Source organism: Marmota monax, unplaced genomic scaffold (assembly GCF_021218885.2).
Source record: "Marmota monax isolate L192 unplaced genomic scaffold, Marmota_monax_Labrador192_F-V1.1 WCK01_AAM20220418_F8-fsc00021, whole genome shotgun sequence".
NCBI lineage: Eukaryota > Metazoa > Chordata > Mammalia > Rodentia > Sciuridae > Marmota > Marmota monax.
Window position 1 is genome coordinate 17647535 of NW_026695228.1, and position 27720 is coordinate 17675254.

General features: G+C 46.1%; 1 protein-coding gene across 4 annotated transcripts in view; it reads right to left on the reverse strand.

Moving 5' to 3' along the window:
- Window positions 1-946: 946 nt before the first annotated feature.
- Fyco1 (FYVE and coiled-coil domain autophagy adaptor 1) overlaps window positions 947-27720 on the reverse strand; it is a 75613-nt gene continuing 48839 nt past the window's right edge. For all 4 annotated transcript variants that reach the window (XM_046437520.2, XM_058576760.1, XM_046437521.2 and 1 more), the window contains 4 exons: window positions 23443-23538; window positions 12745-12955; window positions 6401-6510; window positions 947-4754 (listed from right to left, as the gene is read on the reverse strand). In XM_046437520.2, the coding sequence (XP_046293476.1) occupies window positions 4679-4754; window positions 6401-6510; window positions 12745-12955; window positions 23443-23538 (493 nt within the window). In that variant the 3' untranslated portion in view covers window positions 947-4678. The remainder of the gene's footprint in view (window positions 4755-6400; window positions 6511-12744; window positions 12956-23442; window positions 23539-27720) is intronic.

The window sequence follows — 27720 nt, forward strand, 5'->3', positions numbered from 1 at the left end:
CCGTGGAAAGCGGGGGCCATGGGACTGGGGTAGAACCTCAGCTGGCAGAGGGGGCGGCCTGGAAGACACATCTGCTTCAGTGGGTCTGACTACTACCAACCTCTTGGTGAACCAGGAAGTATACAAATGCCAGGCCACAAGGCGGCTGCTGAACTCTACCTGCAGGCTTGAGCCCTTTTGTAAAGTCACTATAAAAGGTATAATAATAATAATAATAATAATAATAATAATAATAATAATAATAGCAAAGGGATCAGGAGTAGAGCATGTAGACTGGGAAAGGGGGAGGGGAGAGAAAGGGAAGGTCCTGGGTCTTGATTTAACATCTGAGCATCATCTTAAGTGTTAAGTTTCACTTCCCTGTACTTCCTCTTACCCAAACTCCCCCCAGCCCCATTAGTGACCTACCCCATGGTACCATAACCCTAAGCCAATCCCAGAAGGACACGACCCCTGGACTCTGGAAAGCCCATGGTGCCATGGATCTAAGCCAATCCCAAGCTAGTCCCATCCGCCCATCTCTGACGCAAGCACCCCCAGCCTCTCCCATAGCGCCACAGCTCCAGCTCCAAACCCCTACCCCACAAAAGCTGAGCCCCGAACATCTGGGGGCCTCTCTCCTATTTATAGAGGGATGGCCTTTATTTGTTAGCTTTGACAAATAAACCTTGGTGTGGATCTCTGCTTGGTCTCTGCCCTTCATTTATCACTCGCCCATCTCAGTTTCCTATCACTGGGGAATGACATTGTTTACACTGTTAGATGCACATGTGAATAAAGGCCAAATGAATCCACTATTACTTGTAATTCTAATGCACCAAAAATATTAAAAAAAGAGAAAAAAGATACCCTGCTTCGTCGAGGGGAAGCTCACCTCCTACTCAGGTCTAGGGGACTTTATCATTTACCTTCCTCATTCTTTTCAAAGGAATGCAAGACAACACTCTGAAGGTCATAGTGTTTACTTTATTTAAATTCTGAGGTTAAAAATATTTCCAAATGGTGTAGCAGATGTTATAAAGGAATATGTTTTGGGATACAAAAATTTCTCACCCCTACTGTGTTGGTGAGGTTTGGTATTTGATGTGCTTTTGAGTAATTCTTTGGCAGATAAGATTGAAATGGGCTCCTGACTCGCCATCCCATAAGGCCACTCAAGTGAGGATTCATTGATTAAAGTGCATTCCAATTGAAGCCTTCCTGGGAAGGCTGAGTGTCACCCTGCAGTCACCAGAGGCAGAGCACCTCCAGATGACACTCATTCATAAAGTTCTAGAAAAGCTTTCCCCCCCCCCATCAGAGATGTTTCTCCTACAATTTAAAGTTATACTTTATTATTTTAAAAAAGTGCTTAAGAGAGAAAAGGGAATTAATGAATCCAGTCTTCCGTTTCCTTGGAAGAACTGCAATTAAATGAAGAAAGCTTCCACTGAGAGGCACCTAGTTTTGTAAACATGAAGAGTTGTCTCTATGGTCTTTGTGAGAGTCCTTGGTTCTAAGCACCACCAAGGGTTTCTCTCTGCTTTACTTCCCAATACCTCAGAGCCAAGCTGGTTTCTTGGTCTAAAGAATTCTCACAGGTAGAACCATTCAGGTGGACTTTTACAAATGCAACTCATAAACCACCTGACCACATCACACCATCTAATCACATGAAACAGACTCTGAAATTTCATCTCCAAGTGAAATTTCCTCTTATCTGGGCCTGGAGTGGCTTCACCACCTTAGGTGACAGCTGAAAATCTTCAGAAGCACCATCTCCTTTGAGTTTTATTATGTGGTTTTTCATTTCTACTTTCCAAACCCCATGGAGTTTTTCAGTTCCAGATTCTTAAGAATTTCTTTGCCTCTTCTTGGTCGAGTCTACCTGGAGTCCATTGTGCTGTAGAGTCCACTCAGATGTGGAGGAGCACATTTTATTGCAAACACACTTCCTTGTTGGTGGATGAGCGTGTCTGGTGGTTGGTGTATCTCTTGGGCGAAGGTGATTGTGGCTTCAGTGGTAGGTGAACAAGGCGGCTCGTATCATTACTAAATATGATCATTATCCCCAGAGCTGAGCTTTCCCAAGGGACTGCTATTAAAACAAACAAACAAACAAAAAAAGTAATCTGGGATCCCAGGGGATTTCTAGTGTCGCTCAGTCTAGCTGGGGCTGCCATCTCTGGCAGTAATTCATCAATTGTCATTTGCATTAAAAAATAAAAATTACCCCAACCTTCAAACCTCAGTAAAGTTGGGAACTGTTTAAAAGAATAAAGCCATTTGTAAAAGTCACACTTAAATAGGCCAAGACGTTCTCTAGCGACACGGTGCACAGCACACTGGAGCCTGAACGGTGAACTCATGTACTACCAAGGTCCATTCAGCACAAAAAATATGCTAATGAAACCAAAGAGGAAGGGCCACTAGGCACTAGGTCGCCTCAGTCCAGGGCAAAGGCCAGTTTCCACACAAGGGCAGTCAATGCTGGAGGGGGGCCGCGCCAAGGTCAGGCCCAGCTCTCTGGGAGGAGTAACTCTGGTTGGCTTCACAAGGGCCAGGTGGTCTTTGAAGGTGCAATTGGTCCTCTGCTGTGACAAGTGACAGATATTTAGAATGGAACTCAGATGAACGGCCGCAGGTCCCTCATAGGCCCCAAACACATCAGCTACTCAATGAAAGGTGGTTTTTGTTGCAGACTGTAGTGTGGATACCAGTTGAAGGCCATCAGCCAGGCCAGTCTCCAAGGCATCTTGGGAAAGCCAAACACTCAAAATAAGACCCTCAGACTGTACTGGGGCTCTTGATAGCTTCTTTGTCGCGGGAACAAGATGACATTGGATGATTCTTTGTGAAGGGGTAGATGGGTTCAAAGGAAGGATAATCTGCTCCTGAGTAATCTCAGGCCATGGGCATGCCTGTGAGGACACAGGATAGGGCATCTCTGGGGGTCTTGCCATTTTCTGTCTCAGTGCTGAGCAGTCAGGCCCTGGTGAGGAAGAGACAAGAGTACCTGGTGGCTTTCTGCCCGACAGGCTGCTCTGAGACCCAGAATACAAAGGGCCCAGCTCTCTGAAAAAGCTGTTGGCCATTCTTGCACTCCTTACTGGCAAGTGCCCACTCCTGTTTCAAGGCCCAAGTCCATGTCAGAGGCTACGTCCCCTTACTCATGGCCCCTGAGCATCCTTTTTGCTAGTGATATGATTGAGGCCGTGGTGCATGGTGGGCCTGGAGTCCTTGTCCCATTCTCAGTCCCTCCAAATCAATCAGTCCAGGGTTCTGAGAGTTGGTCTGACTGGCCTTGGGTCCCAAGGCCAGCTTGGAGCAACGGCTGGGCCCCGCACTCAGATCCTCAGTCAACCTCTATGGTGCTTCTTTGCTCACCCTTGGCCATTTTGTCTGATGTCCTGTGGAAGTACCTGGGACCTGACTGCAGGTGACTGGCTTCACATAGGACACAAAGGCCATCGAAGTAGAGCTGTCTGAGCTGGGAGAAGGGCCACAGAGAACATGAAGAGCATTTTACTCTTGTCCAGGAAAAGGAAACAGGACCCCTTGCGTCCAGGGGTGATGTTTCCTGGGTGTCAGTGCAGGCTGAACAGAAGGAAGTGACAAGTGGGGTATTGGGAATCTGGCAGGTGGGGACGAGGGACCAAGAATAATTTATGTCTCTGCTTCCTTTGTATGGCTGTTTCCTCTGTTACTTTGGTTCTTAAGTTACCAAAGAATTTTGCTAAGAAGGCCCCAGTGTTTGAGAGTGGTCTTGCCTGGGTTCTGCTCATTAGTAAGCCGTGCCTGCAGCGAGCCCTGAAGGCCAAAGCATAGTTCCGCACCTTGGGCATGGTGTCAATTTCAGCCAGCATTTGGGCTTTGGAGGTCCTGAGAAGGGTGGGCTTTGTGTCCTGGATTATCTTCAGTTGATTCTTAGGGTGATATTTTGAGCTATGAGTGGAGGGCTTTGCCTGGGAATGGGGTCACCCAGACAGAGGGCCAGGAGGAAAAATTCACCTCAGAGGCCCCTACGAAGTTGCTGAGTACTGGAGCAGCCCCAGACTCACTGGGGCATTAAGGGACTGCCACGTGACAGGATGCACCCCCAACCCCTGTGCCTCAACTTGCATGGTGGCCGCATGGCCTCCTTTTCCTGGGAGTCCTCAAGGGCCTCAGAGCCTGAGGACTCACAGGGTGTGGCTAGGGTCACCAGGAAGCCTGGCTGAGTGCAGGGTGGAACAAAGCAGGACATCCCTCTCCAGGGGTGGGAATCAGGGCCACAGGGGTCTTATGAAACTCTCCACAGGAGGCTGCAATCAACAGCGCACCTAGGAGAAGCTGGCGGTCTCCTGAGGTTTCCACCTTTGGCAGGATGTCCCTTTGGGTGTAAGGACAGCTGGGAAATGTCATCAATGGAAATGTCACTTGAGCCCTTAGGAGCCATGGGGCTAAAAGGGACAGGTGCATGGTACAGAGTACACAGTGCCCCGAGAAGCTCAGCTTCTGAGCAGCGGCAGTGCAGGGCTTCTTCCAGAGCAGCAAGCCAGTGAGCCTGGGCACAGCCATTTTTTTCTCTTTTTCTTTTTCTTTTTTTTCCTTTTTTCTTTTTTTGGATGTATGTGTGTGTGTGTGTGCTTCATGTGGCAGGAGAGGAAATGTAGTGTTTCCTGTGGATGAAGTGAAGTTACCGTCCGGGTGTTTCATGCTACGGGAAATCGCTTCCATCATAGATCACAGGCCGGTCAACTGCCAAGTGGTAAAATACTTTTTTTGAGACAAACCTAAAGAAACAGAAATGGAAAAGGGAGGGTGTCACCCTGAGAGCTGAAAACTTGAGGGGAGTAGAGGCTCAATGGGGGCCTCCTGTGGTAGCTGTGTGACCCTTGTTGGGTGTGGGTGTTGGATTTCCCCAGGGAGACCAATATTCCAGAGAACACAGCCTCTCCCAGGCCCCTGGGCCCCTTTCCTGCTTGTCTTACAGGTTTCTCACCCTGCAAAAGGTCAGATGGCCTTGGAATGTCACCGTGGTTGTCTTGGGGAATAATGTCCTTTCTGCCACAGGCTATGAACCTTTCACCCTCAGGGCTGCCTGGGGGAGTAGATGGACCAGGTGCTGGAGGAGGCATGAGGCTAGGCGCCATGGGCCTCATTCCACCTCGGCATGCAGATCCTATGCCATCTTTGCTTTTAAAAGCTCAAGTAAGTCTCTGAGATGATTCGGGGGGCCCTGGCCACAGTTCACCACAGCACTGTTGCCTCCTCCAGCGATCACTGGGAGCCTGCTTGGGGCTGTGTTTTGCCCTTGGCTGCCTCTCCTTGGCTTCTCCATCAATCCACCGGGAAGCTGGGGAGGCACTGACAGTTCTTGCTGCCATAGCTCAGAGAAACTGGGTGCAAGTAGGGCCCACAGTAGGAAAAGCAAGTGCTAACTGCTGCCCCATCCTGCTGCCAGGAGGGGCCGTGGCTAGTGACCACTTAGGTGGGGGCTCTAAAGGCAGCTCTTTGAACATGCTGGGCATACCTTGAAGTCCTGCTGATTCGGGGGAGTTCATTTCCCCAGGGGAGTGCAGGGAAGGGTCAGAAAAGGGGTGATATGGGAAGGCCATCCTTTGGCCTGTCCTGTAGTGGACATCCTTGGCTACAGCCCTGGGAGTTCAGGCCCTGGTGGTGGCAAGTGAGTAGCACAGTTTTTCTTGAGTGCCCTGTTTAGTTATTATGCTCAAAATCAAGTGCCCATGTGGGGAGGGAGGTGGCCATAGCCCAGGCCCCTGCTGTAATCTTTACTGTGTCCCATAGACGCCCCAGGTTGCTCCTGTGACAAGGCCCAGGGGCTTCACCTTGCAGTCTTAGATCTGTTTCTCTCAAGCTTTCTTCTCCTACCTCCCGTTCCTCTCTTTCTCCTTCACGCATTTGTCTGGCCTCTCCACTGTATTTCCTGAGCCCCTTCTTTGGGCATTAAGAGTCCAGTGACATGAGCAGAGGCAGTCCCCATGGCATGGAAATTCTGTGGGGCTGGAGGAAATTGCTGGCATGTGGTGACACACTGTAAGTGTCAAAAATCCTAACAGTCACTGGAACAGAGCCCTGTTAACAAGGACCTGCTGACAGCCAGGTATGGTGCACATCTGTAATCCCAGCAACTCGGGAGGCTGAGGCAGGAGGATCACAAGTTCTAGGCCAGCCTTGGGAACTTAGCCAGACCCTGTCCCCAAATAAAAGATAAAAAGGCATGGGGATGTGGTTCAGTGGTGTAAAGCATCCCTGGGTTCAATTCCTAGTACCCCCCCCCCCCCAAAAAAAATGAAAAACTAATGACAGAAGAATGATCTAATCAATCATTAGTGTTCACACTGTGGCCGAGAAGAGGAGACAGACAGGCATGAGAGACCAGGGGCCTCCATCTGGATGCTGGCGAAGGAGGCCCTACCTGGAAAAGGTGTTGTCGAACACCAGCATGTAGATGCCGGGTGTGCGGACCTTCAGCTGGCCCTGGATGTTCTCCTTGTGGGAATTGCATCTGGTCGTGGGAATGAGGACCTGGGGGGAAAAATAGATGAAAAAACACATCAGAGGCTGAGAACCTCATGACTGCTCTGGGGGGATCTTTCATTTCGGGGGAGGAGGCTGAGTGCTCTGTTGGGGGTCACAGGAGGAGTGGTAGGGTGCTATCTGCACACTCTGAGTTTGGTGACACTTGTGGCAGGGGGGCTGTATGAGTGTTATCTGGACCCAAAAGCTGGCTCCCCAGCCTCCTTGACTACAGCCAGCGCCAGCTCCCTGGGTTTATTTTAGGTGACATCCATGTGTCCAGCTGTATCCTGTTGGTCCCGAGGCTGCCCTTGGTCTCACAGGATGGGCCAAGACCTCTTTCCAGATGATGATGCCTCAGGCACTTCATGAAGCTGCTGGCCCCTCTCCTAGCTGAGCCTGGCTGGCCCACGTGCCCCAGCACCCTTTCATCTTTCCAAATGAGGCCCTGAGTTTCCTGTTTACTTTCTGTTTTCTCTGGGAATGATAAATTTGTCCCAGGAAACATTTATTTTCTCAGGCCATTTTCCAAGGGTCTTGTTTTCAGAGGCCAAATTTGAGCGGATGGTGTGTGCTGGCCAGGGCCAGGCCGGGGACCTCAGATGGCCAGTCTCTCCCACCAGGGCAGGACCTTCTACCTGCTGGCCAGTTAAGACAGGGGCCCCACTTTAAAACCACAGTTATTGTAGGAAATAAAACAAAATCAACCAAAAATTTAATCAAATATTTTATCTTCTTTTCTTTCCTCTTTTTCTTTTTTTTTTTTTTAACCCCAAGAAGTGACAAGCACCTAGAGGATCTTGTCTTATGAAATGTCCCAAATCTTAAATGTGCACCAGAAGCTCTACAGACCACAGTGGCACCTTCACACTTTAAGTTCCTAATGTGACAAACTACCTCAGAAGTGACCATTTTTATTCTTTAAAAAATTAAATGTATCTTTTTCAGATATTCAATCTTCTTTATGTTCAGTTTTTACTTTTTCCTATTAATCATTTTTAACCTACACAAAAATGATCAAATCCAAAATAATTATAAAAATGAGATGGCTTTTCAACTCAAACTTGAAAATGGCTGCATATTTCTCAAAGACCCACATGTTGATCAGAAGTTCCCAAAGTGAAGTAAATTCCTGCCCAACGCTCTGTCCTCAAGGATCTTGGGGTTTAATGGAGATGACAGACAAAAATCACACGGAGTTCTGGTGGAGTCGGTGCCACAGGAAGACTGGGCCAGCCTGGTAGGAGGGAGAGGAGGCAGAATGGTAGGGAAGACTGGCCAGAAGAGGTGACACTGAACTTGGACAAGTCAGAATCCAAGTTATACAAAGGATTTTGTCTGGTTACAATAGAATTAATTTGTTGGGAGCTGAGAATGAATCATTGCTTTGAATTACGTAACCCTGGACACTGAGATGCCTCTCCTGGGAATCCTTCAGTGAAGGCGCTGAGGGAACCAACCATTTGCAGGTGACTCCTGTTGATAAGGAGAATTCCATGCCTGTTATGGAATTTACTAGTTCAAAAGCCTCAAATTCAAATTCCAGCTGCCTGGAGGTAGAAGAGATGGGCGCAAATTGATAAGCCCCAATACTAAGCTGTTTGGCTCAGACTTCATCCTGTTTACCCAAGAAGCCTTTTCCCAGTGAATCCCTTTGATTTTTAAAATCTATAAAATAAAACGTGGAGCCTCGTGTGTTGTTGAATCAGACCCTATTAGGGCTGATTTACCCACTGAGTCCGGCTTCGTCTATTTCTGCTTGTTTGTCTTTATTTCCCTTATTTCTTATATTTCTGATCCAACTCATCGCCCTGTCTGGGGAACAGTTCAACAGTCCTGCACATCTGGGATATTAAACCAGAAATCAAAAGTACATCTCTGGAAAATTTTAAAATATTTAGAAACTAAATTAGAAATTTAAATGTATGGGTCAAGGAGAAATCAGAAGGAAAAATCACAAGGCCCGGAAGGAGGGTGTGCAGGGTGTTCCTGATGCGAGGGTGTGTCTGTGCAGACTGGGGGCCGATGCGGGTGAGAGGGCAGGTGGGCTTAGATGAGTCCGGAGGAGACAGAGAAGCATGCAGCAGCCATATTAGGTAGGACTGCTGTGTGCAGGCTCTGGGGCACCCTGTTCTGCATGGTATCTTATTCAGTTCCATTCTTGTTCTGCAGTATTCCATTTCCACGAGGGACTCAGAATCCTGGGAGGCTGAGGGGTTGAGTTCTTCTGTGGTCCCTAACCTCACATTTCCGAGCCTGGCTAAGACACTCCTCCAGGCATGTGTGGAAGGAGCTGCTCAGGCAGAGGCCGTCTTGCTGTCTGTCACCTGCGGACCCCCATGTGTCCTGTCCTGAACTTCACACTTACAGCCTTCAGAACAGAGCCACGTGGAGAGCTCGTCCTCTCAAGAGGATCTGGTAAAGCAGATACCACATGTTCCTTCAAATAATGCTCTTCATATCTTTCAAACATTCTATTCCACAGAATTTTCATTCATTTAGCTGCTATTTTCCCATTGTTACTTTAAATAAATTTAAAAAAATATCAAAAAGTCTGGTGGAAATTAACAAGGGCTCTGGGATCCAAGAACACACACACTGCTCTGGATTGGGTAGGGGGCCAGGGTCTCCTTGGTGTGACCCTGAGAGGGCAGGTCTCTGCTGTGTTAAGCTCTGGGGTGTCTCCCACCACCCTCAGCACCTGGGTGGCTGTGTCTGATGGAGGTGGCATGTCTGTGGAGCAGCCCAAGTTGTTTTCTCCATCTCTTCGTGGGCTCCAGTGCCCTGGGGCCCTGGTACAAAGCAAGGGCTCTACACTAAGTGAAAGAAGATGATCACAAAAAGCAGGTACCGCGTGATTCCATTCACACAGTGTGTCTGGAATCAGCACATTCATAGAGTAGAGAGTAGTGGTAGATGGAGGATGGGAAGTGACTGTTAATGGCACAGGATGTCTTTTTGGGATGACAAAAATGATGCAAGGTAGAGAGGAGTGAGGGCTGCACAACTCTGAATACACCGAACCCACTGCATGGTGTACTTCACGTGGTGAATTACATGGTACGTGAATTATGTCTCGATTGACAGGGCTTGTTTCTTTTCTTCAGTCCCAGCTTCCCCTCTGCCTCCCTCTGAGGCCCTAAGCTTGCCATCAAGCTTTCTGGCCAAAGATGGGTCCTCTGCCTAGAGAAAGGCCAGGGCCTGGGTCCTGTTCTCTGCTTTGTCCCAGGCTTCAGGCCAATGGTCTGCACACTGGGGGCCTCAAGTCCTTGGTTCACTGTTTCTTTTATCAGGGGTCATGACCTTAATGGAGAAGGCTGCTCGGGAGAGAGGGTGGCACAGGGTAGGGCGTGTCTATGGGTGCCACTGGGGATGGCTGTCCTGTGAGGCTCCGTTCACCTGCACTCTCCTCTTACGCTCCTCACCCTCTCTCACCTTGCCTTATAACTGCTGCTCCTGGTTTCTTCCAGTGTGGCCTTCCACATCAGCCCAGGGGTATCACTCCCTGGTCATCATTCCTTTTTTTTTTTTGGGGGGGGGGTTGTTGATGGACCTTTATTTTATTCATTTATTTTTATATGTGGTGCTAAGAATCGAACCCAGTGCCTCACACATGCTAGGCAAGTGCTCTACCACTGAGCCACAACCCCCTGGTCATCATTCTTGAGGCTGGGATAGGTTCCCTTCCAGCTGCACCCTCTGCACCCATTGACCTCCATCATGACACTCCACCTGGAATCACAGGTATTATTTTCCAGGCCTTCTCTCCCCCGGCACTGTGAGCTCCGAGGGCAGATCTCATGCTGTCCCTTCAGCTTTTATCCCCAATGGGCCCTAGGGCTTAGTATACAGTAGAAGCTCAATAACTGCTTGTCTATAGATTCCAAGCACCTAGTGCAGTTCCTTGTCTTCACACCTGTGCAATTGAATACTGCAATCTGCACAGTCCCTGTCATTTCCCATAAGGACAAGACTAGTGAAGGGGGCACACAGGGAGTCCCTGGGATGGATACCAAGGGTGCATGCCTGGAAAAGGCTGCTCTGGGATAACACTTTTCAGGGGGACCTCTGGCAGAGATCACAGCCATCCCATGGCTGGCTGGTGACAGTGAGCCTGTGAAGTCCAGAAGTACCTGAGCACTAGTATATGAGCTCTTCTGCCCCCTGGTGTCCACTGTGGGGAAAGAGTGGTTGCCAGAACCCCAGGAAGGCCACCCAGAGCTCAAGCTCACTGCCCAGGGACAGGAGGACTTGGTGGGTAAGTGAATGAGCAGGGGAGAGGCCTATGGCTCAGTCATGTGGGGGCAGGTGGGACAGCCAAGGTCTAGACACCTGATCTGCCACCTGATCCTCCCTGCTGACATTCCTCAGGGTCTAGCCTGGGTGGCGCCTGGTGGGCAGTGAAGACACTTTGGTAAGCCCTTGACAGGTATAGGTCCTTCATGAGAAGCTGATAGGCACACCGGCCACACTGCTATTGATCCACTATGGCCCTGGAGGGACTGGACTCTCAGCAGTGCTGAATCTGGGGTTGTATGGAAAAGCCGGAGGCCAAGGTGCCAGGAGTAGCCCTCCAAGTGGAGGTGCCCTCTGCTCAGGGAGGAAGAGCCCCAAAGCAAGGCTGTGGCACTGGCTGTAAGCCCCAGAGGAAGTGAGGGACAGAGCAGTTTAAAGAAGGAACACAAGATCCCAGTAAACAAGGCTATCTTGAGGGGGTGGAATTACATTTTAAGAGTGAGTTTGGGGCTGGGGTTGTGGCTCAGTGGTAGAGTGCTTGCCTAGCATGTGTGAGGCACTGGGTTTGATCCTCAGCACCTCATAAAAATAAATAAAGGCATTGTGTCCATCTACAACTAAGAAAATAGTATTAAAAAAATCCATGAGTTTGTAGAGAATGGAAAGGGCCAAGCAATTCCACAACGAGGAGACTCCAACACAGCAGAGACGGCGAAGAGCAGACGTTCACCCTTCTGTAGACACTGGAACCAGAACAGAGGTGGTTGTGTACCCCACTGTGCCCCAGCCTGCTTCTCTGCTCTCTGCCTTCCTCATCCTCACAGAGCCCCTCGGTGCTCAGGGAACCAGATACTCGAGGGACATTATTGCAGAGACTTCACAGAGTTATGGCGTCATGTGACTTCAAGCTGCTCGTCCCCATCTTGATCCTTGCTGTTTTTGCAAAATATAGACATCAGCTTTCTGCCCTGGTCCAGAGCAGCTGACTGCTCCACCATCCCTCCCATGACCCTCCGCTACCCTCCATGCCTTCCCTCTGCAGAGCTGCAGTGGGATTCAGACCCCAGGTGTGGGATTCTCTCTTCCTCACCCCATACTGGATCAGCCATTCCTGGAGCCCCGATGCCCTCTGCCCCTGTGCTCTGGATTCTACCCATCCTTTCTGCTGTGGCTCCAGCCCCTTTATCTGTACCAGTGGTTCTCAACCTGAGCTCTTTACTGGAATCCCACAGGAAAGGCTGGGAGATTCTGATTTAGTGATATGGCCTCAGGGTTTTAGTTCTCCAGATGTTTCTAACATTGCCGCCCAAGGTGAGGACCACAGTCCCTACAGTGTCAACATTCCCTGCCTAGAATGTGTAGGAGTTCATGAACTGGCATGTGTCACCAATTCTTAGCCCCACCTCCAAGTGATAAACCGGGGCTGTCTTTACTGCTATCCTAGCAGATGAGATGCAGAATACCCTATGCTAATAACCAGAGCAGAGAGTTCACACCTTCCAAGGTGACCCATTCCTGCTTTTGCACAAGTCTGTGAGAAAATCATCCTCCAAACTGAGTCCTATAGGGAGGGGCTGGGGTTGTGGCTCAGTGGCAGAGCTCTTGCCTAGCATGTGTGAGGCACTGGGTTCGATCCTCAGCACTGCATAAAAAAATAAATAAAATAAAGGTATTGTGACCATCTATAACTAAAAAATATTTTTTTTTTTTTAAATTGTGTCCTACATCTGTGTTCTCCCTAAGTTTCACCTACTGATTTATCCTAAGGTCAAAATGGATCTGTCAGGCATAGGAGTGACCCTGAGACATTTGAAGAGCATTCTTCTGAGCTTCTGGGTCTTTTCTTCCCCAAGCTGGATAAGCCCCAGGTGCTTTGCCTGCTCTGTATGACATAACCTAGAACATTCCGGATAAGGCCTGCTCAAAGAGAGCAGAGCCTTCTCTGGGAGAGGGCTGCCCTGGCATGTTGGTATGTACATGAGGCCCCCAGGCAGGAGCCCAGCCTACCTTGCACTGGTCCAGTGGTGTGTCCTCTGCCTCTCGGAAGACCACGCTGAAGGAGATGCTCTTGGGATCAGAGGAGAAGACCCAACTGATGGTGAGGCCTGCCTCGGTCACAGTGATGGGGATCAGGCTGTAGGTACTGGATCTCACAAACAGCTCCCTGTTACCCTCCCCAAAGTTGGCAATCTCTTCCACTGTGAGTGGTAATTTGATCCTGAAATAAAAATGCAGAGATGGACCTGATCCACTGGCAAAGTGTTTTGTGTCCACTGGCCAGGATATCTGTGGCTCAGAGATGGACAAGCCTTTGGTACCCTTGAAAATTATGGGATGCACAGCTTTCCCTGAGTGCTCACTACACTCCTGGCACAGTTTCAGGCACTTGGGTCATAGCGCCAAAATATACAGATGACAGTCCTTGCCCATGTGAAGCGGAGAGAACACATGACCTTCTCTGTGCCACTCATGGACAGTGTGTGAGTGACGAGGTCTGTTTTCCATCACCTTCTTGAAGCTGCCTGCTGCCCGGCTGTCCACTGCCTCTCTGCCCTTTCTCGTTCCACCTCCCTGGCTCCTGGTTTCACCTCAGTAGTGCATGCCTCCCCGCTCCCTCAGTCCCTCCTCTCGGAGGAGGGCCCCTGTAGGAATGCACGTGGGCACCTGCCCTCCTGTCCCACACCAGTATCCCATCTGGTCGGATGGTTGGAGGGCTTGGAGATTGCTGAGGCTGTGCCCCTGGTTCTGCCTCGTACTGGCTGGGGGAGCCTCTCCCAGGAGTGGGGAGGGCTTGCTGAGGGAGCTGTTCTGCTTTGGGGCCCTCTGCAGGACTCTGTGACCTGGGTGAGGAGCTGAGGGGCTGGCTCACTTCAGATCTGTTGCAGAGCTCTTCCTCATCTTATGGCTGGCGAGGGACCACATCAGAAGATGACCTTGACATGATCAGGGAATCTCCTGCTCCTCCAGCTTTGAGGCCTCCCAGGCTGGGTGGGCCCCACTCTTGCACAGGGCAGCTCCAGAGGCTCAATGTTAGTGCAGGATCATGGAGATGGGCCTTCTGGGCAGAAGTCCACTTACAGTGATGTGCCCTTCAGCAAGTCACTCACTCTCCAAGCCTCATTTCCTCCATTGTGAAGTCGGGCCCCGCCCTCTGCCCCTTGACCTCACCTCAGGTGTTATCACAATGACAAAGAGGGAAAGGCATGTTTGTTCCCATTTTACAAATGAGGAAACTAAGGTTTATAAATATTAAGAAACTTAAGTTGGGTTCACACAGGTCGGATCCAAAGCCATTATTTTTCTATTATACCAGACTGCATTCTGTGGAGAAAATAAATGACGGATCCCTTTAACACAGGTAATAAAGTTAAAGCTCAGACAGTCTAGGCAACTTGTCTAAGAGTGCATAGCAAGTAATGACCCTGAGAGATCAAGCTGCCTCCAAAGCCCTGGAGATAAATGGAATAACTCTCCAAAGCTATGCCAAGGAGAAGAGAAACCAATGATTAATAAAACCAAATGCTGTAAAGAACAGCTCTAATTACTCACCATTGTGAGAATTTAATCAATATAATACTTCTCCATGTATTAATTTAAGCTTATTTCTAATAAAGGGGTTGTACAATATTTACAATTTTCAAGAATCTAAGAGAGAATGTATGTGTATGGGGAAGGAGCCATTTTGGGAAGGAGCCTTTTCTCAGAATGTGGAAATCCTATCACATTACTAAGTAAAAAGCACGCCCCATTGGTGCTGGGTCACCTTCTAATCTCATGTTCCAGAACTCTCCTTGGTACCAGCTGGACTGGGTCTTGTCTCTTTCTAGACACCATCTACTTTGCAAGAAGGACAATATTCCATCTCTTCAAAGGAGGTGCCCATAAAGACAAACCAAGGATTTGTTTCCATCTATGCTCAAATCCAACCTTTTTTTTTTCTTAAAATTTTTTTTAGTTGTTCATGACCCTTTCCTCTTTCCCTCCCTCCTTCCTTCCTTTCTTCCTTCCTTCTTTCGTTCTATGTGGTGTTGAGAATTGAACCCAGTGCCTCACACATGCTAGGCAAGTGCTCTACCACTGAGCTATAGCCCCAGTCCCAAATCCAATCTTAAGAAGCCCACTGTCTACCAGAATCAAATAAAAGTGTCAATTCTACTGAATGACTGCAGGAATTCTAGCTTACATGCACCAAAGGTACCAACAACTTCATTGTGTTTGGAGATAACCCAACCTTTCAGATTCTCTTACAATGTGGGTACAAGAGAAAGAGGCAAAAATAAATAAATAAATAAATTCCAGGGTAGCATCTTCTACTTGTATTTTATTCACAGGTCTCAGCTGGGTTACTCTTTGTATTCATTTTATACTATTCTCTGTAAGGATAGGTTTTTGGGTTCTGTGTATTCTCATTATTTCCTAACCTTTTGACAAGATTTTTTAAGTAGCTGTTATCAAAATGCCTCCATAACAATCTAAATATTCTTGAAATAATGAAAAAAATTATACTAAAGAAATGGAAGATAAAAAAGAGAAGCTGCTAGATCTGAACAACACAGAGAAAAGAGACGAGGAAACAAGCAAACAAGAAACCTCAGAGCTTCAAGGACCTGCGAGACCATAACAAACTATCTACTATTCGTATTGCTGGAGTTCCAAATGGAGAGGAAGAGACTGGACATTTGAACATATTCAAGGAAGTGCTGCCTACAATCTTCTCAAATTTGGTCAAAGACAAAAAAGATTTAAGGACTAAACATAGCCCAGTAGGAAAAACACAAAAGAAATTCAGGCTCAAACCTATCCCATTTAAACTTCTAAAAAATCTTAGGAGCAGCCAGAGAAAAAAGTGTGTTATCTTTGGCGGGGGGGGGGGGAAATACCAATTTGATTGACAGGACATTTCTCAGCTTCACTGAAGCCAAAGGAGGGGCACCACATTTTCAAGTGCTGAAAGAAAAGTACTATTAACTGTAAATTCTGTATCTGGCAAAACTACCTTTGGGTACCTTGTTGAATCCAGCAGGACATTAAAAGAATTATACATCGTGGCCAAGTGGGATTTTACTCAGGTAAGCAAGATTGGTTCAGTGTTTGAAAATCCACCAGTGTAATTCCTCATTATTAGCCAGCAAAGGAAGAAAGAGCCTAGGACCATGTCAACTGAGACGCGCAAATCATTTGGCAAAATTCTTCACTATTCATGAAAGCCCACGTCCTCTTTAACTGCTTCTCACTGACATTGTTGTGAGTAGCATGCAAGAAACATTCTGGTAGCTTTACCTCTGCATGTCTAATCATTATTTCTTGGAATAAATTCCCTGACATAGGCTTACTGGGTCAAAGGGAATACAGAATACTTGAGCTGTGGGTACATCTTGCAGCCAAGGTGCTCTCTAGAAAGGATGAAGCAGACTTTTCCTACTCTCCCAACACCAGCAGATTGTGAGCAGCTATTTAATTCTTCATGTTGGTCTGTCCCATGATTCAAGACAGTCTTTGTTCAAGAATGTTCTGAGGATCACCTGAGAATTGGCTGGATGTGTTATCTGTTTTCTAATGACCACATCTAATCCTTCAGGAAACTGTGTCTTCAGAATAGATCCAGAACCTGACCTTGTCTCTGCCTTCTGCCACCACCTGGTCCAGGGATCTGGATTTCTCCAGCACCCTCCTAACAGGCCTCCAGACTCTGCTTTTCACATGGCAAAGATTGATTCCTTTTCAAACATAAATTAGAATAAGTCACTCTTCTGCTCTAAAGCTAATTGTTGGGCTCCTGTTTCTCTTATATTAGAAGCCAAAGCCTTTACAAAGGCTGGCAAGGTCCTACATGACATGGACCTCTGTTCCCTTTCTGATTCCACCTCCCTCACGTTCTCTGCACCAGCTGCACTGGCCCTTTCTGGGCACCCTGATCATGCTAGGTGTCACCATCTTGGGGCTTCACATGGACCGCTCCCTCCATGGGAAATGCTGTTCCCTTGGAGAGGACATTGGACTTATTTCAAGTCTTATCTTCTTAGTTTCCCTCTATGTAAGATCTCAGATTTCTTTCTCTTTTATTTTATTCTCTGTTCATTTTTTTTTCCGTTGCAAGCATGACCTTGTAATATAAAATATAATATTTTCTTATTTTTACCATTTACTATCTGTCAATTTCTGGTGAAATACAAACACCACAGGGGCAGGGGTCTTTGACTGTCTGTACACAGATGTACTCACAGCACCCGGCATGTAATAATGAATTAATATTAGGCAATAAATGACTAAGTCTTGGGCTGGGGAGTGTAGCTCGGTGGCAGAGTGCTTGCCTAACATGTGTGAGGCACAGGATTCGATCCTCAGCACCACATTAAAAAACAAAACAAAACAAAACAAACAAACAAACAAACAAAAACCAAAACAACAAATACAATAAAGGCATTCTGTCCATCTACAACTACAAAAAATTTAAAAAAATAAATGAGTCTGTTCACTGTTATGCAGTCCTTGCACTCAAGACTGGAGAAATGATGTTTTAAACTACAGAGTTTAAAATGCTCTGAAAATAAGATTTCAAATATTTATGCCAAAAAACCCCTGTAAGTATATATGCACATAAAAAAGACTGGAAGGCTACTGTGAAAATTATTTGAGCAAAAATGGAGTCACTTCTGTCCATTCATAAAGGAATACATAAATAAATCCAGAAGGCTGTGAAGAAGGGGAATCTCATATTAACGGCTGATAACAAGATCACAAAAGACACTGCCAGAATCTTTTCCAAAGTCCACTGCCACCTTACACAGAAAATACCTCTGCAAAAAATGTCTGTCCATCCTAGGATTGACTTCACCTTTGTCAATGATCATTATACCCAAGGGCTATGATTTCATGATAACTTGTGCAATCCCCTACTTCTGTCTTTAAAAAACATCCCCTTGTTTCAATTTCCCTGAACACACACACAGGTCACTAAGGCCTTGCATATACCCATTGCAAAGTTACTCCCAAAGAAACTTATTAATGTTTGGAGAATGTGTTTGCCATAAAGAACATGGGTATGGGGCGGGAAGTGACCCTAAAGGGGCACAGGGAACTTGCAGAGTGAGAGAACTAGTCTGTATCTTAACCATAATGGTGATTACACTGCGTTATTTGTCAAAATCTAAGCACTATATGCTATAAAACATGAATCTTTGCGCGCGCACACACATACACACACACACACAATTATGGAGAATCACAGCTTTTCAGACAGGAGTCCCCGGTGTTTCTCGAGTACCCTTGGCTAGCAAAGCAATAAAACTTCTTTTTTCTTCTTCTCAAAACCATTACTGGATTGGCATAAGGACCTAACTTTTGGCAACAAATTAGGTAACTACGAAGGGATCCCAGAGCAGCTTTCTTGGGTCCCTTCTGCAAGGGACCCCACTTCTATGCTGAGGATGGTTGGTGGTGGCAAATCTGTTAAGAGCCATCAAGAATTAGGTGAAGGGTGAGTTCGCCTCAGGCGGCACTGAAAGAGCCATTCCTGTGAGTAAAGGGAGGGACTGAAGGACCATCCCAGCAGCTGCTGAAGATCCTTTGCTTTGGTGAATTCCTACTTTCTGTCTCTGAAGGGTATAGGTTGCTCTACTGTGGTCCACTTTGAGAAAAAGGAAACGGAATTCTGTAAAGTCATGATACATCCTTGGCCATCTGGTAAGAAGTCCCCCAGTGTGCACGCTGAGACCCTCAATTCTACACATCTGAGTTCTCTTTGTGGGGGGACATCTGTGGGTTCCATTGGTGTAGGAGTCATGGTTAAGAAGGAGTTGAGAACCAAGGGATATATGCTCCTTCCGGTCTGACCTAGGTTCTCATTTGTTTGTTGGCCTTGGGTTTCGGAATTCCCTCTGGTTGTCTGTCTGTGTTTTTGTTTGTCTCTGTTACTGCCCCTTTTAAGACATGGGCAATACTGTGTTGATCTATAGGTAGTCTCTTGGGAAAGATCATGGCTGGTCTATTTTAAAGGTTCCCATCTGTTGGCCATGGTTTTGGGGATCCTCTCTGGTTGTCTGTCTTTGTGTCTCTTTTTTGTGCAATCTTGCAATTGGTCTGTCAGAGGTTAATTAAGTGGAAGAAATTTGTATGTGCAGTTCTGTCTGTTTTAAATTTTCTCATCTGTCAGCCATGGTTTCGGTGATCCTCCCTCATGTCTCCGTGTTTTTTGTATCTGTTACTGGCCCTTTAAGACATGGGCCATGATATAATGATCTCACCAGTAGACTCTCTTCCTGGGAAGAGAGATCTTGGCTGACTGGGCCACCTATAGGTATAAGCCTGTCTATAACACAATCAGGCCTTTGAGTAGTTTTATGGATTATTATACAATCTTGCAGTGGAAGTTGGTCTGTTCAGAAGTAAAGTATATGGAAGAGATCAGGCATTTATGCAGTTGCATGATAAGGAGTCTGAATAGGCCGAAACTAATTTGAAGGTGCCAAAAGTCACTGCCTCTGGTGTATGAGGATAGCAGGACACCAGGAGAAAGAGTTAAAAAAAATGGATTTAAATCCTTTAAGTCCAGTGCTGGCACTTCTAGCTCTGTGTCTCAGCCTGGTCCCAGGCAGTCACAGATCATATCCCTGTGGGTCAAGGACATCAGCCTAGGGATGGAAAAAGGAAAAAAAAAATCCTAGGAAAGCTGTTTGGGCTGTAGAAAAGTGGGCAAAGAGAACTTGGCCTCTGTCCTGCCTTCTAGCCCCTTTTGCCCATGGTGGGTGGGTGGGTGGAGACTGCTGGCCACTAAGACCGTGGCTGTAGGTTCCAGCACCGTTAGTCTATGATCTGGGGACAGGAATAGTCTCCCCTTTTAAGATCTGACAGTACACCCCATTTGGCCAGGGGGTACCCATCACTTAGGCAGAGTGATTCTTGCTATGATAGTTTCCCATCAGACTAAATGCACGGGAAGACTGGCAGGGTAAGCAACTGCACCCAGAAAAGAAAATGACAGAAACATAGGCCAACCCACCTTTTGTCAGCAGCTTCTGCAAAGGCATCTTCAAGGAAGCCTAAAGCAAAGGATGAGAAGGGCCTCTTCCATTGCATATCAATATGTCTACTATAAACAAAAGTCTCAAAAGGAGCCTCTGGGTACAACTGACAGTGGAGAATTCACTTAAAGTCAATGGCATTGTGATAATGATAAGGAGGTCAGGCTCAGAAAATATTCTATGCTCCAACCCCTTGAATGCCACCTGGGAGAAAAAAGACCAAAGCACAGCTTTTGATTTTGCCAGACTGTCTGATCCCTCTCCTGGGATGAAATTTGTTGTGTACATAAAATGCACAGATAATATTCACAAGGATTGCTTTAGAATGTGAATTTAAGAAAGGGTCTCAAACTAGAAAAGAGATATAAGAAAGTTATAGGTATGGAAATATAGTTTAGTATGGAAAATTAGAAGGTAAAGAAATGTTTCTAGATGAGAAAGTATTTTGCATGGTAAATTAATATTCTTGTGCTAAAGTCCAAGTTGAAAGAGAGGAGAAAAATAAGGATATAAATAAGTTGTTGAATGTCTACGTAAGTTGCAGGTTTATGGAAGGTGAATCTCAAAAAGTTTGTGTATATTATTACATTGGCTATAATTATCACAGTCAATTATTATTTAAAGTTTAATGTACTTATATGAAGCAAAGTCTGAAACATTGATCTGCTCTTATGAAGACAATTTTCTCATATCTGTTAGGTTTTATTACTTAGGGAAACTAAGTCTTAGAGGAATTAGGGTTTGTACCTGCTTTCAAATCTTTTAAATGATCAGTTTGTAAATGGTCAAATAAATACCTTTTATTTTAGGTTACAACAATATAGTTGATACTCTAAATATATGTGACTATGTATATATCTAGTTGACACTCTAAATATATGTGACTATGTATATATCTGAGGACTACATTTGTCTGAGCCTTGTCTGAGTGTTATGTAAAGATCTGTTTGCTTTGACTAAATCTATTTCTGATCATTAACACTGTTTCCTAAATGTACACAGATCTAAGGCTACCCTTTGATGTTTTTGCTAGTACTGCTAACCTATGTAGACCTATGACTATTGTTACCATATGCTATAAATTATAAATTTCACTTTAAAAGTTAAATTTAGTTAAATGTAAGCTTAGAAAGGCCCTTTACCAAGTTGGTGTTCTCCCAACTAAAATTGTCTGTAGCATAGTCCCCTTCAGATTTATATAGAAATAACAAAATTGGTTGGTATTTATTTATGTCATTTAATGTTTTATAAGTTATAGATAAAGTTTTGTGCTACTCTTTACACTGGGATAGGAATTTAAATACTTGTGGAAGTTATTGAGGAGAGAGCCTGATTTGTTCAAAGGTTGACAATGTGAAACATGAAAACATTCTGCCACTTTTTCCACAAAAGGAAAGAGCTCCTTAACCTTTCTGTTTGATTATGTTTCAGACATAATGCTGTATTATATTACTGATATTCAGAGACTCAGGAGATAATACATGGGAACTTTGTAAAATGATATTTTAAAAAGGAGCAAAGATCAAGATTCAGAAATGAAACACTTCTTAAGATTTGTCAAGAGGCCACCCTTACTTGAGTTAAGACTCTGCCTCTCGTTCTTCTCCACGTTAGGATGGCTCTGAACAGAGTAGGTTAGAATTAAGCTTATTTAAAGTTGTGTTCAAAAGATAGACTTTTTTTGTTGTAAAGATTACTGTGATTTCAAAGTAAACAGGGGATATAATAAGTAAATGCGTAAATGGTAAAGGTATTTAGCTGGACATGGTGGCACACACCTGTAATCCCAGAGGCTCAGGAGACTGAGGCAGGAGAATCATGAATTCAAAGCCAGCTTCAGCAAAAGTGAGGTGCTAAGCAACTCAGTGAGACCCTGTCTCTAAATAAAATACAAAATAGGGCTGGGGATGTGGCTCAGTGGTTGAGTTATAAGAGTTCAATCTCCAGTACTCCCTCACCCTCAAACTGTAAAAGGTATTTAGGTTTGTGAAAGAGTTTCAAAGGAAAATAAAACTTGTATGGAATTGAGTTGATACATATATGGATCTTTGTAGAGGCTAAATTGGCAGCAAAGATGCTTTACTGTTTGTTTCCTATTTTCCTTATAAAACTTTATAACGTTGCCTGTTAAGTGCACACCAGAAGTACTACTTCTAACAGAACTGGAATTAATTTGAGACAATAAGCCATAATCATCTATAGGATAGACAGGATATAAAGTAAAAGGGCCAAGAAAAAACAGCCAACATTTTGACCCAGAGAACTACAGGGACCTCTCTCTGGGCCTTGTAACATGAGTCACCTGATCTGCTGATCCCAGAGATTGAGAGGATCCTAGAGAACAACAAGCCAACCAATGCACATGTTGCAAAGAAGAGGGTCATTGGAGAGGGAAATGTCCCTGAGGCTTCCAAGAGAAGCTATATATGGTCAGCAAGACTCTGATCCATCTTGGCAGATGGCATCACTGGTAGAAGGAAGCTAAAGGAGCCAAGAGGCTTCACACATGTTCCCAAGAGTGACCTCTGGAGAATCCCAGCTGACTCAGTAGGTAGGAACAAGGTTGGTTTTGAGTAATTGGTCCTAAACACCTGCTAGGAGAGTATGGTCAAAGCATCGTCATAGTTTTTTTAAAAACGTGGCTTAAGATGTCCATTTGTGTCAACCTTACTGAAAGTAAGGAAGGGTTCCTGTGTGGAAGTGCCTAATAATAATGATCACAAAGGACTCTAGAGTCACAAGGTTGTCCTGAGTCAATCTGAGCCTGATCTCATAGACCTACAAATCGTCCTAACCTCCTACATAGATTAACTGAATCTGTTTTTCACTGATATGATTATGAGTCACCATCTTTATAGTTTACAGAGACTGGCTGAAATACTAATTGTTTACAAAAAAGTAATGCTTTGCTGTCTTGTTTATTGTTGTCTTAGCATGATCCCTGCCCTATATAGGTCTTGTCCAGTCACCTGCCATCTGACACTGTGGACCTCTGGATTGCCCTAATGCTGAATACCCTTAACTGTCCATGCCCCACCTGATAAAGATAAAGGATTTTGGATCATTTCCCCCAATTTCACCCTCTTCCAGCAGGAAATGTCATTACCCATTTTTCCATAGAAATGGAATGTAGAAATTGACAGAGGGAAATTTAACAGTGGTCTACTTTTTGCTTTGAATATAGCCTTTGTTGCTCTGCCACTGTGTCTTATTTTTAAAACAAACATGTTTCTTTCTCTTCCTCTCCCTGCCCTACCCTAATCTCCACCCCCCATCTCAGGGGAAACAGGATTACCTTTCTTCTCCATCCCAGGCAGAGTTATCTGTCCTTGAGCACACCCCATCACAGAAATAAAGTCGTTCAGATTTGGGTGATGGCCCCAAGATCACAGAAATGATTATCTCTCAAATTAACAAGTTGACAGAGAACACGGAGTATAGCCTTTGAATCACCTCTTTAAAAGCCCCCTGTTCCCGCTCATGGTCAGAGTCACAGCCTCTGGGATAGGAGTCCCTTGCATTTCTCCTTGCTAGCAAAGACTTTTTGTTTTTCTCAATAAATAAATAAATAGAAAAGAGAGAAAGAAATAAAATTAAACTGAAGCTCCCACTGGTGTGGGGTTAGAGCCTTGAGCAGTGCCCTTCTGGGGGGTGTGGGGGGTCCACTCAGTAGTCAGTCACTTACATCAGTTCACCAGATTTCAGCAAACAGATTTCAGCATCCTGCCCCACAGGCATGTCCTCAGTATCCTCAGGAGTTAGGGAGTTTGATGTGGTGTCCCTGAAATGTCACAAATGAGAATATAGCATTAGCTAATCAGCATATAAGGTCCCACATGCTGAGATCTGCAGTCTTGTTCATATAGCCAACCTCAGATTCCATGGGAATCCTTAGATTGCAGAGGCCCCAGGACAGAAAGAGGACCACAGGTGGCAGTCCTGGTGGTGGGTGTGGGGAGGGTGGGCATCAATTTGAACAGGCCACCCTCCACTCCCACACCAGCAGGGACTTCCCCACAGGCCCATGTGACCAGTACCACTGATTCCTGACTCTTCAGTGCTGGCCCATGATTGGAGAAACCTGCATTGGTTCATCTCTGGGGCACAAGAACAGATGCAAGGACAGACACTTGGTATATCTGCAGCAGCAGCACGGCACCAAGAATATGGGGGAGGTGACAGGTGGCTTTGCTGTAGGTGCTTATAACATGATAGCATCTGCCATCCCCTCCTCCCCAGTGCACACATATATCACAGCCTTGGCCCCATGGTGCCTTACTTCCCTTTTTTGGAGTCTTATCTTCCCTAGACCACATGCTCCCCCAAAGCAGGATCCACAGCTGTGTTTCCCCTGCTATGTAGGACCCAACCACAGCAGTTCAACCCCTGACATTTGCAGGGACCCAAGAAATCAAAGGCTACTTGCTAGGAAATGTCCAAGGGACCTGTAAATCATTAGTGAGTACTTTCAGGAGAAAAAGACAAGAGGGAATGCCTTCATGAAAGTCAAGAACCAGGGACAGATTCCTGAAGGAGGAAGACCCTAAGTGTCAGATGCTGGCTTAGCAGATTCATACCAAGGCCCCCTGTAGCCATTTTGACCTAATAGGATTTCTCAGGCATAAAAGCAGATGACTTGCTACAAATTTACAAAGCCTATCTATGCTGGAGGAGGTCCAGCGTCTCACAGGTAGAGGCCAGTGTCCTCCAAGATTTGGTTTCCACCAAATGCTGGCCACCACCAGTGAGTCAGGTCCCCTCATCTCAGGTGCAGCTGTTGATGTTTCCACCATGTAGCTCCTGTGTCCCCACCTTGTGCCTGTCTGCTGCCCAGCTGGAGGGCTGCTGGGGGTTGCCTCCTGCTCTGAACATGTCCTGCAGCACCTGCTGCCTCCCTGGGCAGCCTTGTCACTTGTTGCTTCCTTCCCACCCTGGCTGGGGACCTGTTTCTAAACTCTTCCCTGCTGAATACCTCCTCCTCTTGCTTTTCCAAGTACTGGCTTCCATATCTCCACTCCGCCACCCCAGGATACACACAGTCACAGAACAGGAGCTTGGGAGGGGAGCAGCTCAAGAGGACACCTAGTGCCACCCCAATTCTCAGGTGGAAAAGCTGAGGCCCAGAGCAGAGCAGACAGGCCTGAGGCCACTCAAGCTGTCTCTTTTCATTTGCTTTCATACTTTTCCAAAGAGCAAATACCAAAAAAAAAAAAAAAAAAAAAGAGTTAAATAACATAGGATGAGAGAAAACTGTGGTGGGCCTTCCCAGTTTTCCTGCATTTGGGGTAAAACATCATCCTAATTTATTATTCTCTCACTTCCTTCATCACCCTCCTCTCTGACCACCCTGTGACACCCAATGACTGATTATCTGCCATGCAAATAGCTGATTCACAGGGTAGGTTCCCAAGACCTTGCTGGCCTTGGCTGAGCTCCTGCACAAGTGTGGATGGGGGTGGGGGTGGTCTCAAAGGTAATATTAAAGGCAGAGAATTTCCTTTCCAATGCATTTTCATGTGAGTCATGATCCATTGCGTGGGCTATTAATTTAATAGGTCATGACCAACATAAAAATCAACCAAATAAAATAGGAAACCTGAATTCAATAGCACATTGCATGTTGGAAGGATAACTGTTGTTTTATGAGGCGCCTGTTTTAACTTTATGTAACCATACGTATACATCTGAGTGGCTGTGTAAAACCCACTACTGTGGGATATGGCAACTCTGTTAGCGGTGGTCAAGGGATCAAGTTTGAGGATGGTGAACATGTAACACCACCAGAGGGCGCCCTATCTCCTACTATAGCCATTTGCTTTTCTTACTGTTGAGCTTGTTTTTTAGAAAAGAAGCCGGATGGACTTAACTGCTTGCAAGTCTTTCCTTCTCCCCTTGCTGTGGGGCTTCCTGTAAGATATGGTGGCTTCCTACTGCTGATAACATGCCACCATTTCCTGCTGAGTTTCCTCTCTGGCACAAGCACAGCAGTCTAATGACTTGCTCATCTCTCTGGGGGTGGTCAGCTGGTATTCCTGTGCAACTTGCTGCACAAAGAGCCTGAGCTCAATAAATGCCTGTGTAATGTGCCTCAGCATAAGGTTTTTCTCCTACACCAAATGCTCTCAAGGGAGGATGCAACCAAGCTTTCCCTTTAGAACCCACTAGGAATCAAGTGGGGAGTACACACAAGGCAGGAGCTGAGACTGCCCCCACAATGCAATGCGGTCCAAGAGGCCACCTCTCTGGGGTGAGGTGTTATGGTGGGGTCCCTCCTGCTGGAATCTGTCACAAATCAAAATGCCTCAGCCTGTTTTTTATTGAATTATTATACAATTTCAACCCTGCATACAGCCTGGAAAGCAGAATCTCTGCCTGTTTACAGTCTGGCTAGGCTAAGGAACACCCAGCAGCCCCAGAGTCTTGCTGATGATCTTCCTCAGAGGGCTCCATCAATTGCCCTCTGTCCTGCTGAGCCCTGCATGGTTAGGAGTGTTGCTCTGCCCGATTCTGCACACTCTTCCAGTCCCTCTGGTTGCCTCCCTCTGTGAACAGTCACCTGTGAACTGGAGAGGTCTTCAGGCCAGCCCTGCACTGTCCAATAGAGCAGCCAGTAGTTACGCTCATCAGAACCAAAGAAAATGAAAAACTTGGTTCCTAGGCTGCACTAGCCACTCGTTGAGCACTCAATCACCCCACAGCTGGTGGCCACTGCATTGGACAGTGCAGTAGAGGGCATGTCCATGATGGCAGACAGCTATGCTGACTAGTGCAGGTGTGGAAGGCTGGCTTGAACCACACTCTGGTATGTGGGGTACTTCTTTATATTTTTCTATTGAATTTATTTTACTACTACTGTCTTATTAAATTATTTTGTCAGTTTCATTATAAAGAAAATTCCTAGTAGTTTTCCATTTAGTCACTGGCTTCCTTTTTTGCTTAAAAACCAAGAGAACACTTTCAGTATCTCGAGTCCTGATGATCCTGATGATTTGGGGCCTATGGTCTGACCACAACATGCAAACCTGCAGCCCATCCTCATGACCAGTGCCAGATGCCACTGATCAAGGCACCAGTCTGGGGATCTTAGCCATGAACTCATCCTCCGTAGCCCTGCCAGCCACCAGTGCTTTATAGCTAGACTCTCCTCCCAAGAGCAGTAATGCTTCACCCCTGGATTCTGGCAGTGGCACCCCACAGCTCTGACTTGAGAATGCCAGGTATCCTGAAAAAATGAGCAAGTTAACAGTGTTAAATCTGCAGCAGGGATGTCTGTTACTTCCCTTTTATTCTCCCCCCAATTATTCTTAGAAGATGTTCAATAATTCATGGTAAATCTAAGATGTATACGACTGGGTACTAACCCTGGAGTTGAGAGGTTTGTTTCAGAGAAAAGTAATGCCCTTGGTACAATAAGTACTGCAAATAATAAAAGGCATTTTGTAAAGTGGTTTTGAACTAAACTTTGGCCCTCAGACTGCGAGTAGCTTGGTTCTTTTTCAGTTGCAGTCTTCTATGCTACCCAGAACTTGCCATTAGAGGCAATGTGCCATGCTTTCTCAAATATATGTGCCCCCCCAACACTTGTGGGCATGCATGCATGATCATGGAGGGCACTGGGGACAGGCCTCCATTCTTCCCCATGACATGAGTGATTCTCTCATGAGCACAGGCAGCCAAACAGGTTTGACAAGGCTCTGGTCATTCTAACACCACCCTGGCATAGCTGACTTGTCCCTGGAAAAAAACTAATCTCTCACAGCTTAAAGATTCCAGCGTTAGGCAGTCTTACTCTAAAGGCTATCCTGCCCTAAAAGTCCTTTTGGAAAGATGGGGACTTTGGTTCATCTCCCCTGCAGTATTTTGCTCAGCACTTTCATTTATTCATTTGTCCACTGTTCCCTGCATTCACGTGGCCTCTTGGTTCTTGCCCTGAAAGAACATTTCACTCATTTGTACTTTGGTG